The sequence below is a fragment of the Poecile atricapillus genome, chromosome 1 (assembly GCF_030490865.1).
Source record: "Poecile atricapillus isolate bPoeAtr1 chromosome 1, bPoeAtr1.hap1, whole genome shotgun sequence".
Classification (NCBI taxonomy): domain Eukaryota; kingdom Metazoa; phylum Chordata; class Aves; order Passeriformes; family Paridae; genus Poecile; species Poecile atricapillus.
In genome coordinates, this window is record NC_081249.1 from 75,640,418 (window position 1) to 75,663,397 (window position 22,980).

General features: G+C 34.6%; 1 protein-coding gene across 1 annotated transcript in view; it reads right to left on the reverse strand.

Annotated features, from left to right (window-relative positions):
• DYNC2H1 (dynein cytoplasmic 2 heavy chain 1) overlaps nucleotides 1-22,980 on the reverse strand; it is a 141,299-nt gene that overhangs the window by 117,160 nt on the left and 1,159 nt on the right. Inside the window, exons 2-26 of the mRNA XM_058864317.1 lie at nucleotides 21,188-21,358; nucleotides 20,444-20,579; nucleotides 20,010-20,128; nucleotides 19,314-19,458; nucleotides 18,298-18,530; nucleotides 17,924-18,058; nucleotides 17,717-17,830; nucleotides 17,423-17,534; nucleotides 17,145-17,269; nucleotides 15,922-16,097; nucleotides 14,352-14,547; nucleotides 13,670-13,765; nucleotides 13,028-13,180; nucleotides 12,819-12,917; nucleotides 10,562-10,701; nucleotides 10,242-10,470; nucleotides 9,615-9,742; nucleotides 8,261-8,376; nucleotides 6,868-6,995; nucleotides 4,056-4,205; nucleotides 3,053-3,258; nucleotides 2,128-2,283; nucleotides 1,922-2,036; nucleotides 1,206-1,376; nucleotides 641-1,023 (exon numbers count right to left, since the gene is read on the reverse strand). Coding sequence (XP_058720300.1) covers nucleotides 641-1,023; nucleotides 1,206-1,376; nucleotides 1,922-2,036; nucleotides 2,128-2,283; nucleotides 3,053-3,258; nucleotides 4,056-4,205; nucleotides 6,868-6,995; nucleotides 8,261-8,376; nucleotides 9,615-9,742; nucleotides 10,242-10,470; nucleotides 10,562-10,701; nucleotides 12,819-12,917; nucleotides 13,028-13,180; nucleotides 13,670-13,765; nucleotides 14,352-14,547; nucleotides 15,922-16,097; nucleotides 17,145-17,269; nucleotides 17,423-17,534; nucleotides 17,717-17,830; nucleotides 17,924-18,058; nucleotides 18,298-18,530; nucleotides 19,314-19,458; nucleotides 20,010-20,128; nucleotides 20,444-20,579; nucleotides 21,188-21,358 — 3,932 coding nt within the window. The remainder of the gene's footprint in view (nucleotides 1-640; nucleotides 1,024-1,205; nucleotides 1,377-1,921; nucleotides 2,037-2,127; nucleotides 2,284-3,052; nucleotides 3,259-4,055; nucleotides 4,206-6,867; nucleotides 6,996-8,260; nucleotides 8,377-9,614; nucleotides 9,743-10,241; nucleotides 10,471-10,561; nucleotides 10,702-12,818; nucleotides 12,918-13,027; nucleotides 13,181-13,669; nucleotides 13,766-14,351; nucleotides 14,548-15,921; nucleotides 16,098-17,144; nucleotides 17,270-17,422; nucleotides 17,535-17,716; nucleotides 17,831-17,923; nucleotides 18,059-18,297; nucleotides 18,531-19,313; nucleotides 19,459-20,009; nucleotides 20,129-20,443; nucleotides 20,580-21,187; nucleotides 21,359-22,980) is intronic.

The window sequence follows — 22,980 nt, forward strand, 5'->3', positions numbered from 1 at the left end:
ACAGGCAAACAATAAAAACAGCTGATATATAACTTTAAGGTTTCAGTACTAATATGAAACATTCCAGAATTTCCTTCAATATCTCTCCAATGTAATTTAAGAACAATGGCTTCTTGTTGAAATTTCACTAACCAGGACCAAGAAAATTCAGTTCTTGACTTTTACTTCTGTTTAAGTCATTTCAACTCAAGCCAAGACAGATAATGGTACCTATCTTTCCATATTTCTAAAACCTACTCCCTTTTTTATCTTTTGACTTGTTTGGAACAAATAAACTACCTGTTTCTCCCAAAACTCTGTGTGTACTTCTTAGTGAACAAAGTGATAGTCTTCAACATGATTCTTGAAGAAATAATTACATCACCTCTACTTCTGCTGCTAAAACTAATCTTGTGTTTGTCTCCCTTGATCACAGTCTTGGATGCTTCACGATTCCTTTCTTCACACGTGCCCCATTAAATGAAAACATTACCACCTTTATTCAGATGTATGTTGCCATCACACATATATATCTGAATTCCTGTCACTGACCTTCTTCTCCATACATATGCCAATTGTTCCATATATTTTCACCATGAAGAATGTTCTAGACTGCATGCCAAAGACACTACAAAGGTAAGTCGCATTCCACAACACTAACCTAAAGTTTTCATCAACTCTGTTAAAACGAGCTTGTTCTTTGGGTAGAGCTCCACGACCAAATATCGGTTCTAAATAGACCCACTTCCTCTGAATTTGGTTTAAATTCTGCAGGTATTCATCCAAGTCAGCTAGCTTTTTTTCCCAGATGGACACTTTATCTTCAAAACCTTTGTAATATGGAGAGTCCTTAAGGGACTGTAGAAGACAGCGATGATCTCCAACTTGATTGACTGTGTCCTTCCAGTCTTTGATAAGCCTGATAGTCTTCCCTTGGCTATCTTCATAATCTGTTAACATAAAGACAGCTCCAGCTCCCCAGAGTTCAAGCTCACGTAATGCTTCTCTGATTGTGATTTCACCTTGAGCTCGACAATTCAAATCCTATTTAAAAGCAAGAATAGATCTCATATGAAACTACAGAGCTTGCAATAAACTATCCATTCAAAAACACAACGCAAATTCTACTTCTACAGTATAAAAGATATATGCATATGGAACAATATATGCCACATAAAATAAACCATAAAAAAATCTATAGATCCTGTACTTAAAATTATTCATACCTTAAGTTCTATTGCTTTTTCTATAATGGCATCTGTCACTTTTAATAGATCTCCAAATAACAAACCCTCAAGTGTAGTGCCTCGGGGAAGACCCAGAAGACGAAAAAGATCCAACCAATGGTCTGGAGAAAGATGTTCTCCTCTTACATATTTTAGGAGTGGGATTATCATCTATAGAGAAAATGCACATGTAAGTTCATCTAGTCATTATGAAAACTGCATCTCTTTGATTATGGAGTGATGTGCTTTTCAAACAAAACAAAAAATTTAAATTCTTAAACTGAGGTACAATTTTTCCAGTTCCTGAATTTAAAGTTTGGGAGTATGATTCTGAAGACAAGTCATTGTAAATCCGCGTCTATGTAAGCTGTAATGACCATCCTGTTTACCGTAGGGAACTAAAGTTACCCAAAAGTAAGTGAAATGTTCAAAACACTATCAGAAGATATTTTGTTAAACATTAACTGATTTTATTGTAAGAAATCAACAATGAGGTATAGAATGGAGTACATTACCCAGTAAACTCAAAACATTTTTTGTTTCATGGGCCTTTTTGAAATCCATAGAATCACAGAATTCTTTGGGTTGAAAATGACCTTAGAGATCACCTGGTTCCGACCCCACTGCTGTGGGCAAGGACACCTTCCACTAGACCAGGCTGCGCAAAGCACCACCCAACCTGGCCTTGAACATTTCCAGGGTAATTAGCATCTTACTTTATATTTGTCCACTTCTTTTTGCAACTTTACTGTCATTACAGTATGTTCTTCCATCTTCCTCAGTCTGTCATGCCAGTTAAACAAAAATTCTTCAAATAGGTATATCTTACTTCTGCATGAAAATTAAACATAAAAAGGTCATAACAATACAGTACTACAACCACACTTGTATGCCCATTAAAAATAAAGTAACTAAATGTTACCTAAAAGTAATCCAGTCCTCTTTGGCTTTTTCCTGAAAACCTTGATAAAACTCTTCATACAGTGCCCAGACTTCTGCACAACTCTGAATATCTTGACTTACAGCTTCTGACAATGATAAGTCAGGCTCTTCCAATTTAAAATGATGGCATTCTTCACTGCATAAAAAGGTCATTGTATTATTCCACTGTACTTTTATGGATTTAGAAAAGGTATGATACAGAAATCATCATACTTTGTCAAGAAAAGTCATTGGCTTTATTGAAGAGTATTGCTGCCAACTGCAATTTCCTTATAATCTTCTTGAATAGAAATAATAAATATGAGTGCTAACTCTTTTACACAACAACCTTCTCCCATATTCACAATTATTTTCCACAAGCTTTCATTTATTTTTTATTTATGAGAAAGGTGAATTAATTTGTGTCCTCAAAATCAAAGCTGGAAAGAAAATAATTTTGAATTGATTGTTTCTTCCTAGTGGTTAAAAGAATATGCTATTTTTTTTTTTCTTCATCCTCAAGATGTGCAATAATGAGCATGGACACTTACTGGGAGAGGTGAGCTCCTGTCCACTTAAGATACAAGAGGACTGAGGCTCTTTTTGGACCAATATCCCAAACCTTCTCTTAGTGAGAATTTCAAAAGCCAGACTTAAGCCTTTAGTGCACAAACTTCCTTTTGTAAGACCTTAAGAGAATTCTCTATTTATTTATCCAAAAAACATCTAGGAAAATGTAGCTTAAGAAATTAATGTTAAGTAAAATCAGCAAATGGACCCTGAAAAGCTGATGAAAAACATGTAATACAAATTAAATTACTTACAATATCTGTTGTGATAAAAACTAGTGAACATTTTCTGAGATACTGTTGCTGCAAAAGATCAATACATTAATGAGTAAGATATACAGGGAAATAAACACATACATGAGTTTTTCTTTCACAGTTTTAAGTTCATCAAATTCTTTTTTTTTTTCCTTTATCATCTGAGCACTTTTCTCGAGTACATCCTGATCACCTGTTTCAATGACATCATCACTTGGCTTTAGCTGATCCCAACAAGCTTTAAATTTTTCCAGGTCTTGAAGATATATATTGATACGTGAAAGCACATTTCCTTTCATCATTTCCATCTGCAAAGCAATAGGCAAAATTACATTCCTTAATCGTTTGTATCTACAACTATGGTCAAAATCAAAGCATCAATTTCAAAACTTGGTAATAACAACTTGATCAAAAATCAAATTCAAAAAATGTCTTGTATAATATCCGAAGAAATAGTTTAATTTTATTCTCTTTATTTTATCTTTCTTTTAAAGGGTGAACTACTGTTTTTTTATTATGGTAGTACTTGAGACCTATTTATTCAGCCTATGGCTTAGGCTTGCCTCTTATAGCACACAGAAAAATTGCTATATTTGTATGGCAAATTGATATCTTCAGTAGAACTTCAAATGAGTTACACAGTTTGCCTAAGAACTGGAGTTACAGGACAGTGCATAGGTTAGCAAAGTTAAGTGAAAAGAAAACAAAAAGCTTCAATACTAAAAACATGACAAAGTAATAAAAATGCTATCTTTAAACTGTTATTTCTCTTTTCCTTTGTTAACCATTGCATTTATTAAGCCACTAAATAAATTAAGCAATTTCTGTCACCAGAAAATTGTTTTGAGACAGAACTACAACATTACAACATTTATTTTAGCATCAGTTCACCATAAGTTTCCCTTAGTTACTGCTTCAGAGTTAACAGTTACTGATTGAGAGTCTAAATATTCTTCCTCAGATGGCTCGCCCTCAACTCAATAATGCCCATATTATTATTGAGCTGACAATATTTATGTATTTAATCTAAGAAAAAAGTATTGTTTCAGACATATTCAAAATAATTTCAACACTTTTAGGTAAAATTTTAAGCTTCTATTGCTACCTGTTCAGCAATCATAAGCTGGTGGCTTTCCATCATTAATTCAAATTTATCCCATGTAGCTCTTAGGTTACTGATACTGTCCAAACCTGCACCAGCCACAGTTCTCAGAAGTTTGTTTTTATCTTCAGCCTCTTGAAACAGGAGAAAAATCTAGAATCAGAAAAGATGAAAAATAAGAGTGCATGTAAAAATTCAGCAAATCCTGTTTATCGGAAGTAAATACATATGAAGCGTCAATTCTATATGCACACATAATAAGCTTACATACAGCTGCGTTTTTAATACTGCTTATAGAATAATATAAAAACATTTTAAAAAATAGTGTCTGAGGCATTTAGAGAAATTCTAAACCTTAAGCCTAACATGAGATATACAGACAAGAACGTTAACTATGAAAGAGGTAAGTGCCACCTTATATATTGAAAAGATCAACTCAAATTAAACAGAAGAACAGGAGCAGAGCAACAGAATTTGGTAAATCTGTGTGTATGTTTGCTGGCATTGGCTGGGATCTATATAAATTTTTTCTTAGTAGCTGGTATGGGGTTGTGTTTTGGACTTGACATGAAAATGATGTTGATAACACACGGATGTTTCAGTCACTGCTGGGCAGAGCTTACACAGACCCAAGATCTTTTCTGCTCCTTACCCCACCTCACCAGTGAGGAGGCTGAGGGTACACAAGGGGTTGGGAGGGGACACAGCTGGGACAGCTGACTCAAGGAGCATTTCACACCATATGGCATCATGCCTGTATATGGACTTGTTAAGCAGACACCTAAAACTCCTTTGAAATCAACATCTCAGTATTTCAATGATAGAGGCTTCCAGCACTAGTTGAGATCCTCCACTCTATCCCATCTGCCTTACATCCAAAGCCACAAAATTCTGGGGTTTCCTCTACATCCTGCATCTTATCTACCTTGAGCCTCATATGGAGCTCTGGCATGCAGGGCATCCCTCAAACAGCAGACACCTATGCATCAAAAATTGCATTCAGCTCTCAATGGAGCTAAGAAATCAGCTCAGGAGGATGAGCCACAAGGTGCCTACCCTAGGGTGACAAGGATTTCTCCAGGCTGCAGCTGACTACACTACCGGGACTTGATTCAGCTCCTCACAAATACACTTTCTGGGCCATCCCAGATGTCCTATTGCATCTGCATGGCCTCCAGCTTCAACTAGAGAAAGGTAAAGGACTCCCAGAACTTCTGTTCTGTTTGCCAGCCTTGTGGTGATGCTGGAAATACATCTCAGTAACTCTAGAACTGCTCTTTTAGGAAACTGGACCAGACTTCTGCTGAGTATGCTAACAGCACATGCACAGCAGACACCTTCACATTAACACCCAAACTCAGATGCACTCACTCAGACCTGAATCCTTCAAAGGATAAATACTGTCCAGCTGGGAAGAGCCCAACTCTTATTAGGGAATTATGTGTAGAATTCCACAATCTTGTAGAACCAGAGCTCTTTAAAGGCATCAGTAAGAAAAGTTAAATCATATATTCCAGTTCAGTTTCAAAAAAGCTTTTAATACAAACCATCATCCAAGACATTTAAGGAAAACTGGTAGCCTTGACATAAGAACAAAGGTCCCTGCACAGATAATTAACTGGGAAAAAGACAGAAAACAGCGTTAGGAGGAAATGGCTAGCTCCTGCAGTCAAAAAGTATTGACCATGAAGTTCTCTAAATACCTGTTCTGGACTACTCAAAGTGCTTATGAAAGAATTGGAAAAGGAGACCAAACTGTGAGATGATAAAGTTTACCGATGATACTGTTATTTCAGGCATTAAAATATTTTACCTGTGAAGAACTGCAGAATGAATGTAAAAGAAATAATGACTGATGATACCGGTGACAAGCAAAATTCAGGCAGATAACTATGAAGTGACATATGTGACAAAAATAAATTTCACATGTACAAGTTGAGTCCTAAGATAACAACTGCACTTGAGACTGATATTTTGGGGTTATGACAGCTAGTTTTACCAATATGTGGGCTTAATCTAAGGAGTAGGAAGCAAAACAAATGTTATGAGTCACAGAAATCAAAAAGATAATAAGAGGTAATATTAGTATTTCATCATGTAAATCCATGGTTTATTCAGAATTTTAAAACTGAGAAAACTCTGTTGATCACACAGAAAAATGAAATATAAATAGAAAGAATAGACTAATCAAAACGCAACAAGGATGATCATAGCTGTGAGTGGGTTTATGTATAAGAAAAGATTAGATTAACACTCTTCAGTCTACAACAGAGATCGCTGAGACCAGACACAACAAATTAGAATACAGTTATGTGCCATGAAAAGGAAGGATAAGAACTGTTTGGCCCATATCTCTTCCAGTATAAGACATAAATGGTATGAAGTTAACAGGTGCTATTTGGGAAAAAAAAATTAAAAGAGGGGTCCTTCATGTAATGGGTAACCAATCTACACTTTAACAGAGCATATTTTGGATGTCAAATGTGTATTTTCTCTCAGGAGAGGACGAGGTAAGGCTGTGGAAAAGAAATCAAGTGAGTGTTACAATATGCTCAGGAACCACATAAAACTCAACAAGGTTCAGGTTGAAGGTTAGAAATAAAAAGTAGCAAATATGCTACCCTGATTTTATATTTTCCCCTACGTAAATTACTCCACTGCTGGACACAAGTTACTGTGCTACATGAACTACTCTCTTGACCCTATGTGACCTCTGCATGATCTTTATTAGTTATTATTAAATGTAAGTTTCCATTCTAGAAAACAATTACAGCTTAATAGCTGTTGTTCTGGATAGGATAAAATAGTATCTTACCCCTTCTTTTCGTTCATGTAGGCTTAAATATTTTAAATTGTCTTCTGCTATTTCCTCTACAGTCTGGGGCCTAATCACCAGTGCTTCCATAGCATCAGTAAGAAATGTAGAAACATCACATAGGTGAGCTACGTAAAGATGGAAAACAAAGTTATCATGGAGAGAATAGTTGTAGTTTTAAACATCCAAGTCAGAGAAATGCACAAGGATAAAGCATTAGTCATAAGTATGCAAAGTATTTGCTTAAAAATTGCAGACTCCAATCTTGTATACTACCTGAACAAAAACTGTGCATTTGTGTTTACACATAGCTCTTCAAATGTGATCCACTGCATTCAACGCATGATTTAGACCTTAAGTATCAGAGTCCTTTCTGAACATTAAACATAAATATGTGAGGCATTTGTTTATATACTTTCAAAGGCTGTATAGGTTTTTGTTTTTTTTTTTAGGTAAACAGATAAAAATAGATGTTAAAATTGCTTTGGGGTTTTTTTGGGTTTTCTTCTTGTTTGTTATGGTTTGGGATTTTTAAAGAGGCTAACTAACTAAAGCCACCTTACTTTACATATTGAAAAGACTCACAGAAAAATGCCTGAGTAAGCTATAAGATTGTATTTGCCTACCAAGGTAAATCTTTTTTGATACTGAGAAAGGAGCTGTATAGCTCCAGCAAATCTTCCATGGAAGATTCACCTTTCAGGCTATAGAAATAATTCACTTTCTTGCACAACCCCCATTCTATGCTTCCTGTGACTACCATTAAAGCACAAACCACTGTTATTCCTCATCATCTATCCTTTATTGCATTTTCTCCTGCTGTTCCAGATATAGGTCAACCAACCAAAACAGGGAAATGTTTTGTATTCTTCCACACAGTTTTAACAGTTTTGACAATCTAAGCAACAAGCAACTCTATGGAGTAAGTCTAGATTATTTTAAACTCTTCATGAAGTATTTCAATTTGTAAAAGAAAAATCTAGTAGCATTTTTATTACGTTTTATAATACCTTCTCAAACACCTAGGAAATTTTTCTCCCTCAAATAAATAAATTTTCCTCTCTGAAGCAACAAAATTTTCCTTCAGAAAAAAGAAATAAGCAAAACAATGTTCAAGTGTGTTCTTTTACACCTGTAACAGATGTGGCCCAAACAAGAGAATATGGAAGATACATAATGGACATCAAAGGGTCCTAGGTTAGGTCTGTAATGAAAAAGTTATTATTCAGGAATAGACAGCTGTAACAGATTACTTTCTCTGCATTGTGATTTCTGCAATTCACTGTGCCCGAAATTAAAATATTTCTTTAAAATAATATTTACATTAACACAAATGCACCCAAGTACAACAGAAACAAACAAAAATAAAATACTGTTCCTTAAAGTTATTTACCTTGAATAGATTTTCTCAAAGAAACAACTAGAACGTCGTACAACTTCTGGATGAAATCATCAATTACAGTTTTCACAGGGTTGCAATTAACAGTTAAACAATCTATTCTGATCGTGCTTCAAAAAAAAAGAGATTAGAAGACAGGAAATATTCAGTATCATATTTATATGTTAGTATTTCTAGATCTATGCACATCTATAGTTTACCCTAACTTTGTAGTTTAATAAAAAAATTTCATTATAATTCTACAAATGGAAGTGAAGTCATAGCTTACTGGGAAATTTACTCAAAGTATTGTAATATTTATAACAATTATGCATATATACTTTCAGTTTTATGGGAACTGAGGTCCAATGCTCTGCTTCTTCAAATAGTTAGAAAATGGCTTGATTTTATATAACCAGTGCCATAAAATTTTGAAAGGCTATTACCATACTCAAAAGAATTATTTCATTATTTGCATATTCATGTCTTTAAATCTCTGATTTCCATGAGAATTTACTAACTCAGCCTTCAATAGTAAAAAGAAGAGAAGAAAAGCCACAGAGAGCCATTTCAAGGCCCCATATCTAATATATCAGCGACCATAAGTAGAGACCGAAAGAACACTAAGGAAAGGTTTACCTTACTTGACATCTTCCTGACAATCCCCCCTCAACACTAATATTTTCAGCTCCTGGGTTTCTTAGCAACATGTTCCTTCTGGCTATAATGCACATCAGCCAGCTTCTCTTCTACTTACCTCAGTCATGAACTCATGGAAATCTTTACTACTCAAAGTGTCACTAGCCAGCAAGGTCTACCAGTTCATTCTCCAGCATGAAATGCTGCATCTTCTTCCTTGTTCTAAACATGATTCCTACCAGTTTTACTTTAGAACTCTAACCATACATTACAGTAAGTTCATGTGAATATATGTAAGAATGAAAGCCTACTCTAGCATATTTTAAACTATATGTTGTAAGAGGTAATCAAATGCTTCAGTACAGGAATTACTTCATGACAAACGTTTGCTATGTCTGCTTATAACTGCCATATATATTTCACATGTATAGGACTTAGCTAAAAGATTTTTTAAAATACTGTGTTTTGTAATATTTCAGAATTATCCCTGAATTCTGAGGAAGTCTCCCATTATATTAAGAGGAAGTAATTAAAAGTTTTCAGAGAAGGTGGCACAGATAAAAGAGAGTATCTAAAAATAAAAATGAAAAATTAAAATCTAAACATTTTAAAAAAACTTCATTAACATTTTAAAAACACGTGAAATTCTATATGTATCTTCATCTTTATTTTACTATTACCTTTAAAATATCTGATAGAATACATTTTTCAAAATAAAGAATAAATTTACCTTGGAAGACGTTCTGCTTCTTTCCCTCTCACTTTTAATGCTTTGAAGTTTTTTTCCCAGTCCTGTTTGCTAGAAAGATGTGTCCTCACCAAAGGTTCCATATCTACTTGGCCAATTACAACCCATTCCTTTCCAACATTATTTTTTATTTCATGTAAAAGAAATATTTTCCAGATTAAAAAACTGTTTCTCAATAACATTAAAATACTTCAACAATATTTTCAAGTTACATTCTCTTTAACCTTTGTGCTTCTTCAATTATCTATAGATTTCCTCAGTGCAAAAATCAGGAGGCAAAAAATTATTTGACATGTCCACACATTTAAGGATACTCAAAACAGAAAGACTGAAAAGTCAGCTATTATACAGAGCTTTCAAAAGGAACTATACATATACTTCAAGTCAGGCATGTGCTTGAGTGGTTGGCTTAACATGGATGGACTTGCCAGGCTTTTGCTTATATGCCTTGAAGAAAAGGACAACAATGCACAAATGCCATTGCTCAGCTACTTCTAGAGCATACTATGTAATATTTCTTCAATTTGTAATTGTAAAATTTACTTCAGAGCATAAAATGATACAAATCTAAGGGAAAAAAGTCACAAGTCGGTCCACTATTGAAAATACCTTGAATTGATTAGAAACATCTGTCAGCCTTCTGAACAAATCCTCTGCTTTACTGAAAGCGGTCAGAAATCCATTTGCATTTCTTTCAGTCATAACAGTAAATATAGACTCATCTTCTGCCTCACTTACTCCCCTAAAGTGATTTGGAATAGAGATGAATCTCTTCATTTCTCTATAATATCTAGCTCGTACTTCTTCAAAAGGAGGTCTGAACTGCAAGCGACCTTGCCTGAAGAGTAAAACAAATAATAGAAAAACTAATATTTTAATGTAATCTGCACCTGAATATTTTCTTTTAGAAAAAAAAAAAAAAATCTTACTTGAATGTTAGATCAATAATTATCTCCGGTAAATTCTCATTGAGTGCTTCTAAGCCCATTTGATACTGATGCTCCAGAGCTTTGTAAAGTTGATGATTCCAGTGTTGTCTCCAAGCTTTCATATCACTTGATTTGAAACCCTGAAATTTAACCATATTTATTTTTATTTTATTCTTCAGACCATAATTATAAGTTGAAACTGCACACGGTATAAAATCTGAAGGCTGGGATGTTAGTAAAATTCAGGTATCACACAGCTGGAACAGACCAGCACCAAACTGGTCAGAATTTAAGGACCATCTGGACAACATACTTAAGTCACATTGTTTAGTTTCAGTCCTGTGAGGAGCAGGGAGCTGGACTTGATGGTCCTTGTGGTCCCCTTCTAATTCAAGATATAAGTTTTTTATTTTGTGACCAGTTATTACACTTACAGCATTCATTTCAAATTAATACAGAAATTTAAAAAAAAAATGCAAATCAAACAGTCTCTGTGGCAGATCAACATAAGAACTTCACTGAGGTTCACCACCCATTGGTTTACCAGAACATTCTTCAAGGTTACTCTAAAATTAACAGGACTCTGCTGGAAATAACATAAAAAGCTGGTTGAACAAGAGTTTTAAACCTGTATCACACCTTCTATTTTCTTGCAATATGTAAGCTACCTTTTAAATAGTATTTATAAAAATTATTCTGTGTTTCCACAGAACAATGTTAACTAATAGATTAATGTAAAATTTTACCTCAAAGAATTCAGTTTTTCATCTAACTCTGCTATACTGCACTGTAAGAACATGTAAAGGCTTATCCTACAGTCAAATCCTGTAAATCACAGAATATTCTGGCCTGGAAGGGACCCACAAGGACTATCAAGTCCAACTCTTTAATGAATGGTCCATACAGGGATCAAACCCATTACCCAGGGATTATTAGCACCCTGACCAGCTGAGCTAAACGGTCTTTTGCAAGTCATGGAGGGATTTGCAGAAGGGAAACAGAAGATAGAAAATAAATTAGAAACTCCTTCCAGCTTAAAAGGTTCTCTTTTTTAACTGGGAGATTTTCAGACAGGGCTTTGGAGGCAGTCCAGGGTTGCTGCAGGAAGCTACACATTTAAGGCCTGCCCTAGAATTCAAAGCTGCCCATAGGAGCTCTTCCAACAGAAAGATTCTAGAGATTAAGAAAACCTGAAATTGTCTTAATTAAGCCTTAAGACAATTATGATAGCAGTTTGAAAGAAATATGTAACATATTGATGATGACAGTAGTAAGATTATACCATCTTATAATTTTTGGAATGTGAAAAAAATAAACATTTGGTTAAGTTTTATCACTTCTACTCAAACATTTTAAAGAGAGACTGAATAGAGTTTAATGAATCTTCCATCTAAAAGCATTGTGTAATACCAAAATAATTTTCAAACAGATCCTAAAGGAAATCTTGATTCTTTTCATAAAATATACAGAGTTAAAGATAAAAATCTGCAAATTAAACTTGAAAACAAATCAAGAGAGATTAATTTTGAGAGAATTAAGACAAAATTACAAGTAAAATACTGTAAAGACACTGTATTTATTTGACTGGTAAACACCAAAAAAAGTAATCTGCATTTGCATTATAAGGAATAAGAACAACATATCTTAGACTATAGTCCTTTGCTGAAGGCTATAGGAAAAACTAAACTGACTTGAATAATAACTCTAAATAGCTTACTTTGATAATATGATATTTTTAATCAAAATCTTTATCATCTTAGTGATATTAAGGGTCTTTTCCAACCTTAACGATTCCATGATTCTATTCTAAAAGTTGTCAGTTGATAAGTGAACAAACAAAAGTATGTTTTTCTCATTATTTCAGGCAGAAATGCATTTAATTCCAAATTTTACATACTGGTTTTATTATGTGTGGATTATTCATTACCTATACCAATTTCTTCATTTTACCTTGCAGTAATGGCTGAGACACAACTAATCTACATTACCCAAGGTCTTCCCATTTCCTCATCTAACACCTGTCATTGACCAAAATTTCTTCTCCCACTGCTAGCATGACATAAAAAAATTATCTCCATCCTTCTTATCCGTGATTTTACCTCACATCTGGCATTAACTTGAACACAGATGTTTTCCTAAGACCACTAGTAACTCCTTAATCAAAATTAATTCAGTCATGCTAAGTTTGAGTCTTAAATCTTGATTACTGTTGAAAAGTCAAATGTTCACAGTTTGCAGTAGGAAAATCAAACCCTGCCTGTGACTCGAGGCTGGCAAAACCAGTTCTGAGTTCCTGAAGTCCCTCTTTCCAACGCTGCTGCTGCCGAAGTAGATCAATATTCATAAGGGATATGACCTGTTAAAAGAATTTTAAGGAATAATAAACATACTCATCATCATGTACATGAAAAAAAGGTTAAGGTATGCTATAAAAGGCATGACTTCAACTTTTTCTGGAAAACATACCTTTTGAATGAAGTTTGTGTGCCACTTCCTTAGTTTTCTATTTTCAGTGGAAAGCCGTTCAGCAGCAGTTTGGAGTTTTTGGATATATGCCTCCAGTTCTCTGGGATTATCCCATGTTATTTGAGCTTTTCCTCCAGGACCAGATTTTGAATGCTTTAAAAATACATGAACTTTTCAACGTTTAATGACAAAAACAGTCTACCAGCTAGCATACAGAAGTGATAATATAAGAAAGATGGTTTTATTCCTAGCAAAGAAAATGGAGGGTTGCCCTTTCCCTAGCTGCACTAGAGACAAAATAATCACAGATATGTAGGGGCACAGCATTATAGCTACATCAGTGCACTGGAGAAGGATTAACGACAAACTCCTAACAGAGTTTGAAATTGATCAACTGATGCTAAGACTGCTGCTCCACAAACATAAGCAGACATCTGAAGATGAGAGGGCACCTTAAACACCTCTCTTGGTCTTTGTTCTGCACAGATCAAAACCAAAAATGTGACATTAATAATTTCCAATCAACTTCACCTGTTTATCAAGAAATATTTTTTTTCAATGCAATAAATGTAGAAAAAGCAGCACAGAATAGGCACAGATACCACTGAAATTAAAAAGACAAAGAGAGGGGAATTCCTTCACCTTAATTATCTGTTCAAATGCTAGAGCAGATTGTAACATCATTGGCTTTTGACTCTCAATCATCTGTTGATCAATAGAATTATAGAAATGTGCCACCTGTAAAAAAAGAAGAGCTTAAATTTAAAAGAAAATGTAAAAAGTTTTATGTCATCTTTGCCCTAGCTGTAGGGGTATCTCAGATATCAATGACACCTCATGTGCAATTGAATTGAAATATAAACCAAACAGATACATACGTGGCATTGAATGCAATCAGAAAAATATACCACCCACCCCCAAAAACCCCACACATACTTCCATTAAAATACTTGCTAATATATTTTCAGTTGAAAACTAGCAATGGCGAGGACAAACTGCTACATTTTATGACAATTCCCTTCAGTCATAATAATAAAAAAATGAGACTAAAACCAGGTAATCAACTAACTACTTATTTTTGTATGTTCATACAGTAACTTCATATGGCTTTAACACTATATTTCAAATGAAAACACATTCTGAAATTGTAAAGCATCTCTTTACTTTTGCTTTCTTTTATGGACTTAGCTAATTTGTTCAAGAAAGAAGTCACTTTCATACAGACAAGCACAATGAGAAAACCACACAGACAGAAAAGACAGGACTGTAGAAAAGTTCAACCTGAGAAGACAGAACAGGAAGTGATTATGGCATAATCTTATACCTGCTTGAGGATGACTGCCTGCTTGCAGAACTTCTGTGCAGTGTTTGCAATATGCTGTATTTTAGCTGGTATAGCAAACCCAAGTGCTGATAGCTGACGTACTTCTCTTAGCAGAGTCACCAAACGATCTGAGTAAAGTATGTTTAATGTTCCAGTAACGGGATCCAACTCCATCACAGGGCTATTAGCTTGGATACTGAACCAAAATCAATCATGTTACTGAATATAATTTGATATTTATCCCTTCTTAGGTGCTTTTTACCATAACGTAACAAACTATTCTAAACAGCTTGATGTCATTATATTTTGTTTTTCTATGCTTACTAACATTTTAATTTACTCAGAAATTATTCCAGAAACCTTTCCTTTAATTCAAAGCCAATGAATATAAGACAGAATTAACAATGCCTATTATTTCTGCTTACAAAGTTTTTCTGGTTTGTGACAACAGTTGACATGTAACTCACAGCTAGACAGTATCTAAATTACACTGTATCTATCCATCAGTCTCTCAAGCAGGCACCTTACCCGCCCCAGTCTCCAGTACTGCAAAAGGGGGAGAAAATAATGTGGGAACCAATCTAAGAACCAGACCTTGCATCAATGGAGCATTTTGCTATATGCAGCCAGATGCTAATAAGAGCATCACCCTATCTTCAGACTTTACTCCATTGTTTTTTCTACTTTAGCAATGTTTCTATCATCATCCTTTCATAAACACTTTAGCCTCACTCATTTTTTTCTTTTTTTTTTTCCTCATCTCTTTTCTAGTTCCTATATCCATTACATTTCCCTCTGTTGGGAGCTACTTCTTTTCTTGTTATTTTAATTAACCACTTCACATCTTTTAAAATCACACAATAACAAAATGGTATGGTACTAAAAAATTAGATGGCTCTTATATGTTTGAGTATTTTCATTTAAATTAAAATTTTCACTTAAGTATCAATTCCTGTATCCTCTGTAACTGCAGACAAGTTCTTTTCAGAGGAATTTTCCAACACTCAGAGTTGAAGACAGAAGCTATGTGGCCATTCAACAAAAACAAAAATTGTTAAATATATTTTAGTATCCCTACAGAAGTTTTATTATTTTGGAAAAAAAAAAAATTCACTGTTTAAATTTATATACTTACCCTTCTTTCATCTCCCTTATGTAGACTGCAGAATAACAATTAATTTGTAACTCTACATGTGTCATCTGTATATCACTGCTATACTGTCATCTAGCTTCTATACATTATCACGATAAGGATTACAGTGGGTAACAAGTAAAAACAATAAGCAAACCAAACATGTCTTTCATTCCAGGTGCTAACAGAAACTTCAAGATTAGTTATTAATCTGCACTATTACCTATTAATTAGTAATTATTAATATTGTCCTGTATACTTCACCTTACCAAGCAAGACTGGCAGGATGATGAAAGTATAATAACTTGTTCTATTTTGTCTCTCCATTCATTCTCAGTCCTGTAATTTTTTTTAACTCCTTTGTCATATTCTAATGAATTACACCACACCACACATTTCATTATTTAATAAACATTATTTAAACAAGAGTGTATTTACCAAAGTCCTGACTTGGGATTTGATAATTCTGACTGGATATTCCTAGACCAATCATCAAATTGTTCTTGCTCATACACTTTTAACTGTTCCAGAAAACAACTTGAACTTTGATGAAAAGTTTGAAATCTGGGTAAGTCAGACAGAAGAGCCTCTGCCAGCTTGATAGAATCATCCACCTTAAACACAATAACAAAGAAAAGAAGCTTAACTTCCTAGTATTCAATCAGAAAAGAAAAATCACCACAATAAAAATCAGAATTACAAAACATCCAAGTGGGATTCAAAAGCAGGTTAGGAAAAAAAAAGTGAATTCTCTGTCCCAAATGTTTGAATTCTCTTTACAGTAAATGGGGTTTGAATAAGCTCACAACTCCGACAGCGGGATCTACCCCTATTAAGATATCCCAGGATATTCCTCTTGGTCTTTAATTAACTCCCTGTAAAGGTACAGATCTCCCATAAGTCTTCTGTTGTATCTCTAAGGTCCATGACAACACTCAAAACTATTTGAAACAGAATTTCACATCTACATGTGGACAAATTAAAACCCTAGTCAATACAATCAGTGGATATTTGAGGGCAATTGAAAAATTTAGCACAGCCTAAAGCAGACGTAAAACTGACATACATCAGCTGAACCAGGCTAAAAGTTATTCCAGGAGAAGTAACTTATATTCTCATTCATATCTATAGTTATTGTAGAGGGCACTTATGTTCACAAAAAACATTTTGGTTTCCACTGGTCAATGTTGACCAAAAAAATGTTCAAAATTTCCAACTAAACTATAAATACAAACTTAAAAAGATAAGATAAATGAAAACAAAATTGTTGTACATTTACTACTGAAAATTCCCTGGCAGGCACAAGCTATTCTTGGATTTCAAGAAGACACTACAATGGTTAGTAATGACAAGTGAGAATTAGGATTTCAGAATCTGGGTATCTGTGAATCATAAACACAATTTTAAAATGCAAACTGGAGGGTAAAAATTAACAGAAACACCTACTGTAAGAATTTTGGTCTTTTTTGTTTGTTTGTTTTTTAAAGAGGCATCTGCTAGTAAAATTCAACTTAGCAAGCAGCACCATTGATAAAGGACCTTGATAATATCACTCTTGGGAAGCCCACAATTTTTCTGGGTGAAATTCCCCACAGAAATGTCAAATACCATGTTTTACATTCTATGATAAATCCTGTGTAAACAGTAACAGAATCTGTTACCTTCAGCTCCAGCTGCTGTACCCATACAATATTATTGACAACTTCAGAAAGGTTCTTGCCTGACAGCGGTCCAGAAACATCACCAGGAACACCATGGCATCGTGTTTCAAAGTCTGTCTCATAGTCTAACACATGCAAAAGACTCATTAGACCAGAAATCTAATAGAAAAACCTTAGATCATTACTGCAGTTTTATAAACATATTAGGAAAACTGACATAATTTGAGAAGCCAATAAAGATTCCAACATTCACAAAAAATACCAATGCAATTAAATACCTTTGACATAATCTTGAAGTGCTGCCAGCAATGTTTCCCTTTCAAAAAGCAATTCTTTGCTTATATTTGGGTGTTTTATCAGTTCCTTATGCTTCTGAAATATTTGAAGAAGCTGGAATATAAATATTTTAAAAAGTTATCACTTTCTCATGAAAAAAAATTAAACACAGGCTGACACCACTCAGTAATGTTGTCTTTGGCTCTAAGTACTTACTCCCACCCCCTAAACTGACTACTTAGGAATTAAATCACTTGATCTCCAGAAAAGTTTTCAGACTACAGAATTACCCATACCTGCTGTGGACTGTCCTGAATTTCTGAAATCAATTTCTTCAATTTGCTTGCTATTTTTTGTTCCACTGGTGCAATAATTCTTTCATACTGAGAGACTGCTGCTTTCCATAGTGGCTAGAGATAATGAGTTCATGTGTTAGTTTAGGACTATATACATTGCAGAAAAACACAGAAAGAATGTGAATAAATTTTAAAAAAGCATTATACCTCTGTGTAAGGATTATAGTGTACAGGATTTAGGCCAGCAAAGGGTTCAAACACATGGGAAAGATGTAAAGAATTTTGTTCTCCAGCTGGCAAAAGGAACATAAGTTTTTCATGCAGTGTTCTAACAGTTAGCACCTATGAGGGAAAAAAAGTATTTGCTATAACAAATGTATTTTTACATAAAATTTATGTTTACAAGTACACATCTCTCACCTTTTTACAATAAACTTTTGAAAGGCTCACACAAACAGATTATGGAATACTATCTGACTCCGAAAAGACTATTAAAGTACTTTAGTTTCCTTTTTTAATTTTAAACAACGCTGTTTAATTCTGTGTCTAATGAAACTAATATGTATCATTCAAATCTCTACCTCATCAAGACGTTGGCCAAGTTTGGCTATCAATTCAGGGAAGTATTTCTCATTTTTCCATGGATGTAGGGAGTAATGTTGCCATAGTTGTCCAGTTAGGTATTCACAAGCTGACACCCACTGCTCACAAACCGAGATGCCAGCCTGTATATTTTCTTTAACACTGTGAAAAGTATCTTCCCACAAATTCAAAGCTGCTAATTTTCTCTGAACAAATCTACCTAGTGAGCCACCTAGAAGACAAAAAAGTATAAAAAAACCCAAGATATTATGTTTGTTTAAAATAATTCCTTTAAAGCTACAGCACATTCCAATCCCATTAAAAAAAAAAAAAAAAAACCAAAAAAAAACAGTGTACTGTCTTGATTTCAAAACACACGAATGCAGGAATAGCTGATTATTTTGTTTCAGATTCAGTAAATCTCTTTAATATCTCTAAGGTAAACAGAAGTTGGTCCAACATGTGAAGCTGATGGATTCTGGATTCCACATGCAAGCACCTTTTTTCAGCAGCAATGGCTGTATCTGGCTGCTCCCCACAACTCTTGCCCTCACACACATCTGGCAGGAGCACACAAACTCACTGTCCTATGCCTGTCCCCAAACATGGGGCTGCTGTCAAGAGAATGAGAGAAGAACCTCTCTGCACATCCTGCTCTCACCTCCACACAGACTGAACTGGCTTTTAATGGGACTTTATGTAAATAAATTTTCTCCTCTGAGAGAAAGACAGGGAGTCAAGCAGAAGCATGGCAAACCCAGCCCACAGGCTGAAAGGTATCCTGCTCCATCTTCTGTCTATCACCTTCCCAAGCATGTGTAAAGGCATCGACCAGAACTGGGTGAATTACCACATACTAGAAGGCAAATAATATTCATGGATCATAATTACAAGAAGCAAGCACCTTCATGCTGTGAGCTCTTATTTGGTGCCTTTACAAGGAAGAAAGTCTCTGGTCAAGAACCATTTTACTTTTCTCAACTGTACGTTTAATAAAGACTGCATAAAGGTTTACCTATCACATCCAAAAGATTATGCATGCGAGACTGTGGATAAGGATCATGTTCTGTTTGTCTCCACACACTATCAACGGTATCCTTGGTAGCCTCCACCAAATCCACAACTTCAAATAATGAGAGAGTATCCAAGTTGTAATAATCCTAGAAAAAAATATTCTTAATATGTTTATTTTGCAAATAGTATTGCCAAAACATTTACACTTTCCTTAATTTTGCAAATGGTGTAGTTTTCTAGGTTTACTGCATAACAGACTATGTCATAATCCTCTCAAAAAAACAAGCATTTGTGTAAGTTTATTCATGTAAAGTATTCATTGCTATCTGAAGCACTATTTAAGAAAGTGCATTGTGGGTGCTGAAAGCATTGCACAACAGCATTAATACTGTCCTTTTCATCTCATGAGTCAATCCCCAGTTCACAAACTGTAGCATACAGTTGTATTTCTACAGCAGCTCCTAGTATTCAATCATCAAATCCACTCCCAATTAAATGTAGGCATTCACATGCACCACTGTCACTAGAAAACACATGAGTATCATTTAGAGTAAAATTTTGTCTAAGAAGAAATAACTAAATAGCTATATATTAATATATTTGGAAAGAGTGTACATATACTGACATATATTTCATAGGAAGAGTATTTTTCATGAAGTCTAGAAATATATCACTGATCACACAAAATAAAACATACTTTTGCAATGTCCTCAAATAGGTCTCTAAAATATGAAGCTCTCTCTTTACTACATCCTTTATTTCCATGATGAGCACATTCTCTCCAGAACTGAAATTCATCTGTTGGTGTAAGTATAGCTGCAAATAAAAAAGAAAATATTTATGTATTAAATAAATGATTGTTTATAAAATATGTTCAGTCAGAACATATTTTCTAAAGCAAATTTTTACATATGGTTATGTAAATATCCTTTAACTTCTGATCCTGACTAGATGAAGTCTAAAATTCAACTCTGATCTTCTGGCATGATCATAAGTAATTCCAGTCTACTAACAACAACCAGTTATCTTTCACACTGTGCAACCACTGGGAAATCTAAACACTCAACTTGTAAATAAATTATTTACTCCGAATTTAAAATTAACTAGAAAATACATAATTGCAAAACAAACCTCGGACATCATCTTCACTGAATTTTGTTCCTGTGTAACTGGGATCTGATCTTCTGAGAGCAGTACTCAAGCCAGCTTCAAGCTCACTTAAAAGTTTCTGGAGCTTGGGATCAAATGCTTTACTCCACTTCTCATCCTGTAATGAAAATTTCAAAAATTATGACTCACACTACAGAGCAATTACTATTCCTTTTAATCTTTAAAAAAAATATATAATTCAGATCAAGTATCAACCACATGGTAGGACAATGTATCGGTTTGTTTTTTTTCCCTAAGTCAAGGAAGAGCACCTTATTCTTCTCATTTCAAAATTCAAAATAACACTATAAAAAACATTTTTATCACAAAATCAGAAGTCAGTTGTTGGGTTTATAAAGGCACTCTGAAAGTGTGTGAGATGTGTTTCCACATTAACCACCAACGGCCAGTGTATTCTACATCTCCAGTCAGGCATATGTATGACCAGAATCTTCCTCTCATCCCTACTGATAGGAGGTTAAGTAATTTCTTTAACTGAGAAATTATAAATATCACCCATTGCTTAATCTCCTCAAATATTTTGGCTTCATAACATAAAATATTTATGTTATAATATAATATAATATCATATATAATATAACATATTTTATATATTTATTCATAAATAAAATATTTAGCTCAGAATTAGGGAATTAGGTAACATCCTATTGAATTACAATGTCTCAGCATAGATCTACAGAACATTTAAACGAGTATACTGCTCACCTTCAGTAATACTGGTGCAAAAACTTGTCGCACAGCTTGATAAAGGGTGTTGATTGGTGAATCCAGCATAGATGACACAAGAATATTACTGTGAAGATTATCTTCAGTAATTACATCAGGTCTCAGCTTAAAGAATACCAACACATTATTCTTTGAATCAGTTGCTTCAATCTGTAATAATCAAGAAAACAGTATTTGTTTAGAAAGCAGTTAATGACTGCTAAACTACATACACTATATACACAATTTGCATCAAGAAAAAAAAATAAAATACCACATTACTCCCTCTAGGTTCTGATAAAAATCTGGTAGCATTTGATTTGCACAGAAAATTAAAATTTTTATGATGCTCATTTCTGAGTTCATAGGAACCTGACTTCCCATCAAATACATAAAACCTTCCACAGCATATAATGACTACAAATATCATTTCTTACTATATTTTGAAAACTGCACTTACTATTACTCTGGACGAAACAGAAACTCTGTTTTGTGCCTAGGGAAATAAAATATGCATGAAGCATATTTTTTTAATTGTATTTTTATGCTACAAACCTTTGGGAATATTTTTTTGTATATTCTAAATATTCTGTATGATTTTCCTGAGTTTGTAAATACATTATCCACAGATTTATCAAGAACAGAGACAGGCATGCTCCTTCATCAGTAAAATCATAAATTATAACATGACTAATGTTCCATCCACAGCCCAAATTATGGGTAAAGTTCCAAAAATTGCCAAAAAGTAATTACTGAAATTATTTGTGGCTGAGGAAAATTCATAAAACAGGAAAATTTATTAAACATTTGATAAATTAATAGCATAAAAGATATGCTAAGTGAAATCCCAGATTCTGTGCAATGGTAAACATCTGTGTACTATTTTTCTGTTAAAAGAAACAAAGAACAGCCTTCAGTTTTATTGGACAGTATCAGTTTTACCTTCTTATCAAGTCTTTAGCCCAACACCTACAGACATAGCTTCACTGAGACAACAAGTACAGAGCACAGCACCAATACGCATCTGATCTTCCACAGCCACTGAAAGCTGCTTCGTATTTTAGACAGTAGCTCAGCAGCACCCCCAAAAACTGGTACACATGTGTTAATTTTTGCCTGAATATAGCATGCACTAGACTTCACAGAAGACCAGCCAAGGAGTTATGCAAGTTACTGGTCCACACTTCACGTGTTGAGACTCCTTACATGCATCTTCTGTGCATGAAGCCGCTGACACAACAACAGACACCACGTCCCCAGTCTCCCTGCAGAACAGCAGGTCCCATCTCAAGACTCACACCTTGCCTGTACACTTTGTGTGGCTGGCACCACACCATGCCCTCCCTACGTGGTGACACAGAGTGCACATCACACCCCATGGCAGCAATCCGAAGAGTCTCTTGCTGAACACGAAGAGTCAAGGCAGGACATTTGACACAATGAACCTCAGATTTGTTTGCAGCTGGACACATCAATTTGAAAAAAGCATGCTTTGGACAAACACCCACCTTGGATTTGTCAAATATCAGCCAATGTGCCACACATTGGGTCCCAATCCCTGCACAGACATTGCCCATGCAATCCTTCTGGTCACCTGCAGCCATAGCCAGGAATAAATCACACATCCGACTCCATGCCCCAGGCCACATTATGTTCACATAGAGACAGTACACAGCACACTAAAACTGCACCAGCAAGGGCACAATCTGCTAGCAAATGTATCATCAGCTGACCATATGGTCCCCGTGGACTCTGGGGCCAGTGTTCTTGTGTCAGCAAAGATAGAGTTAATT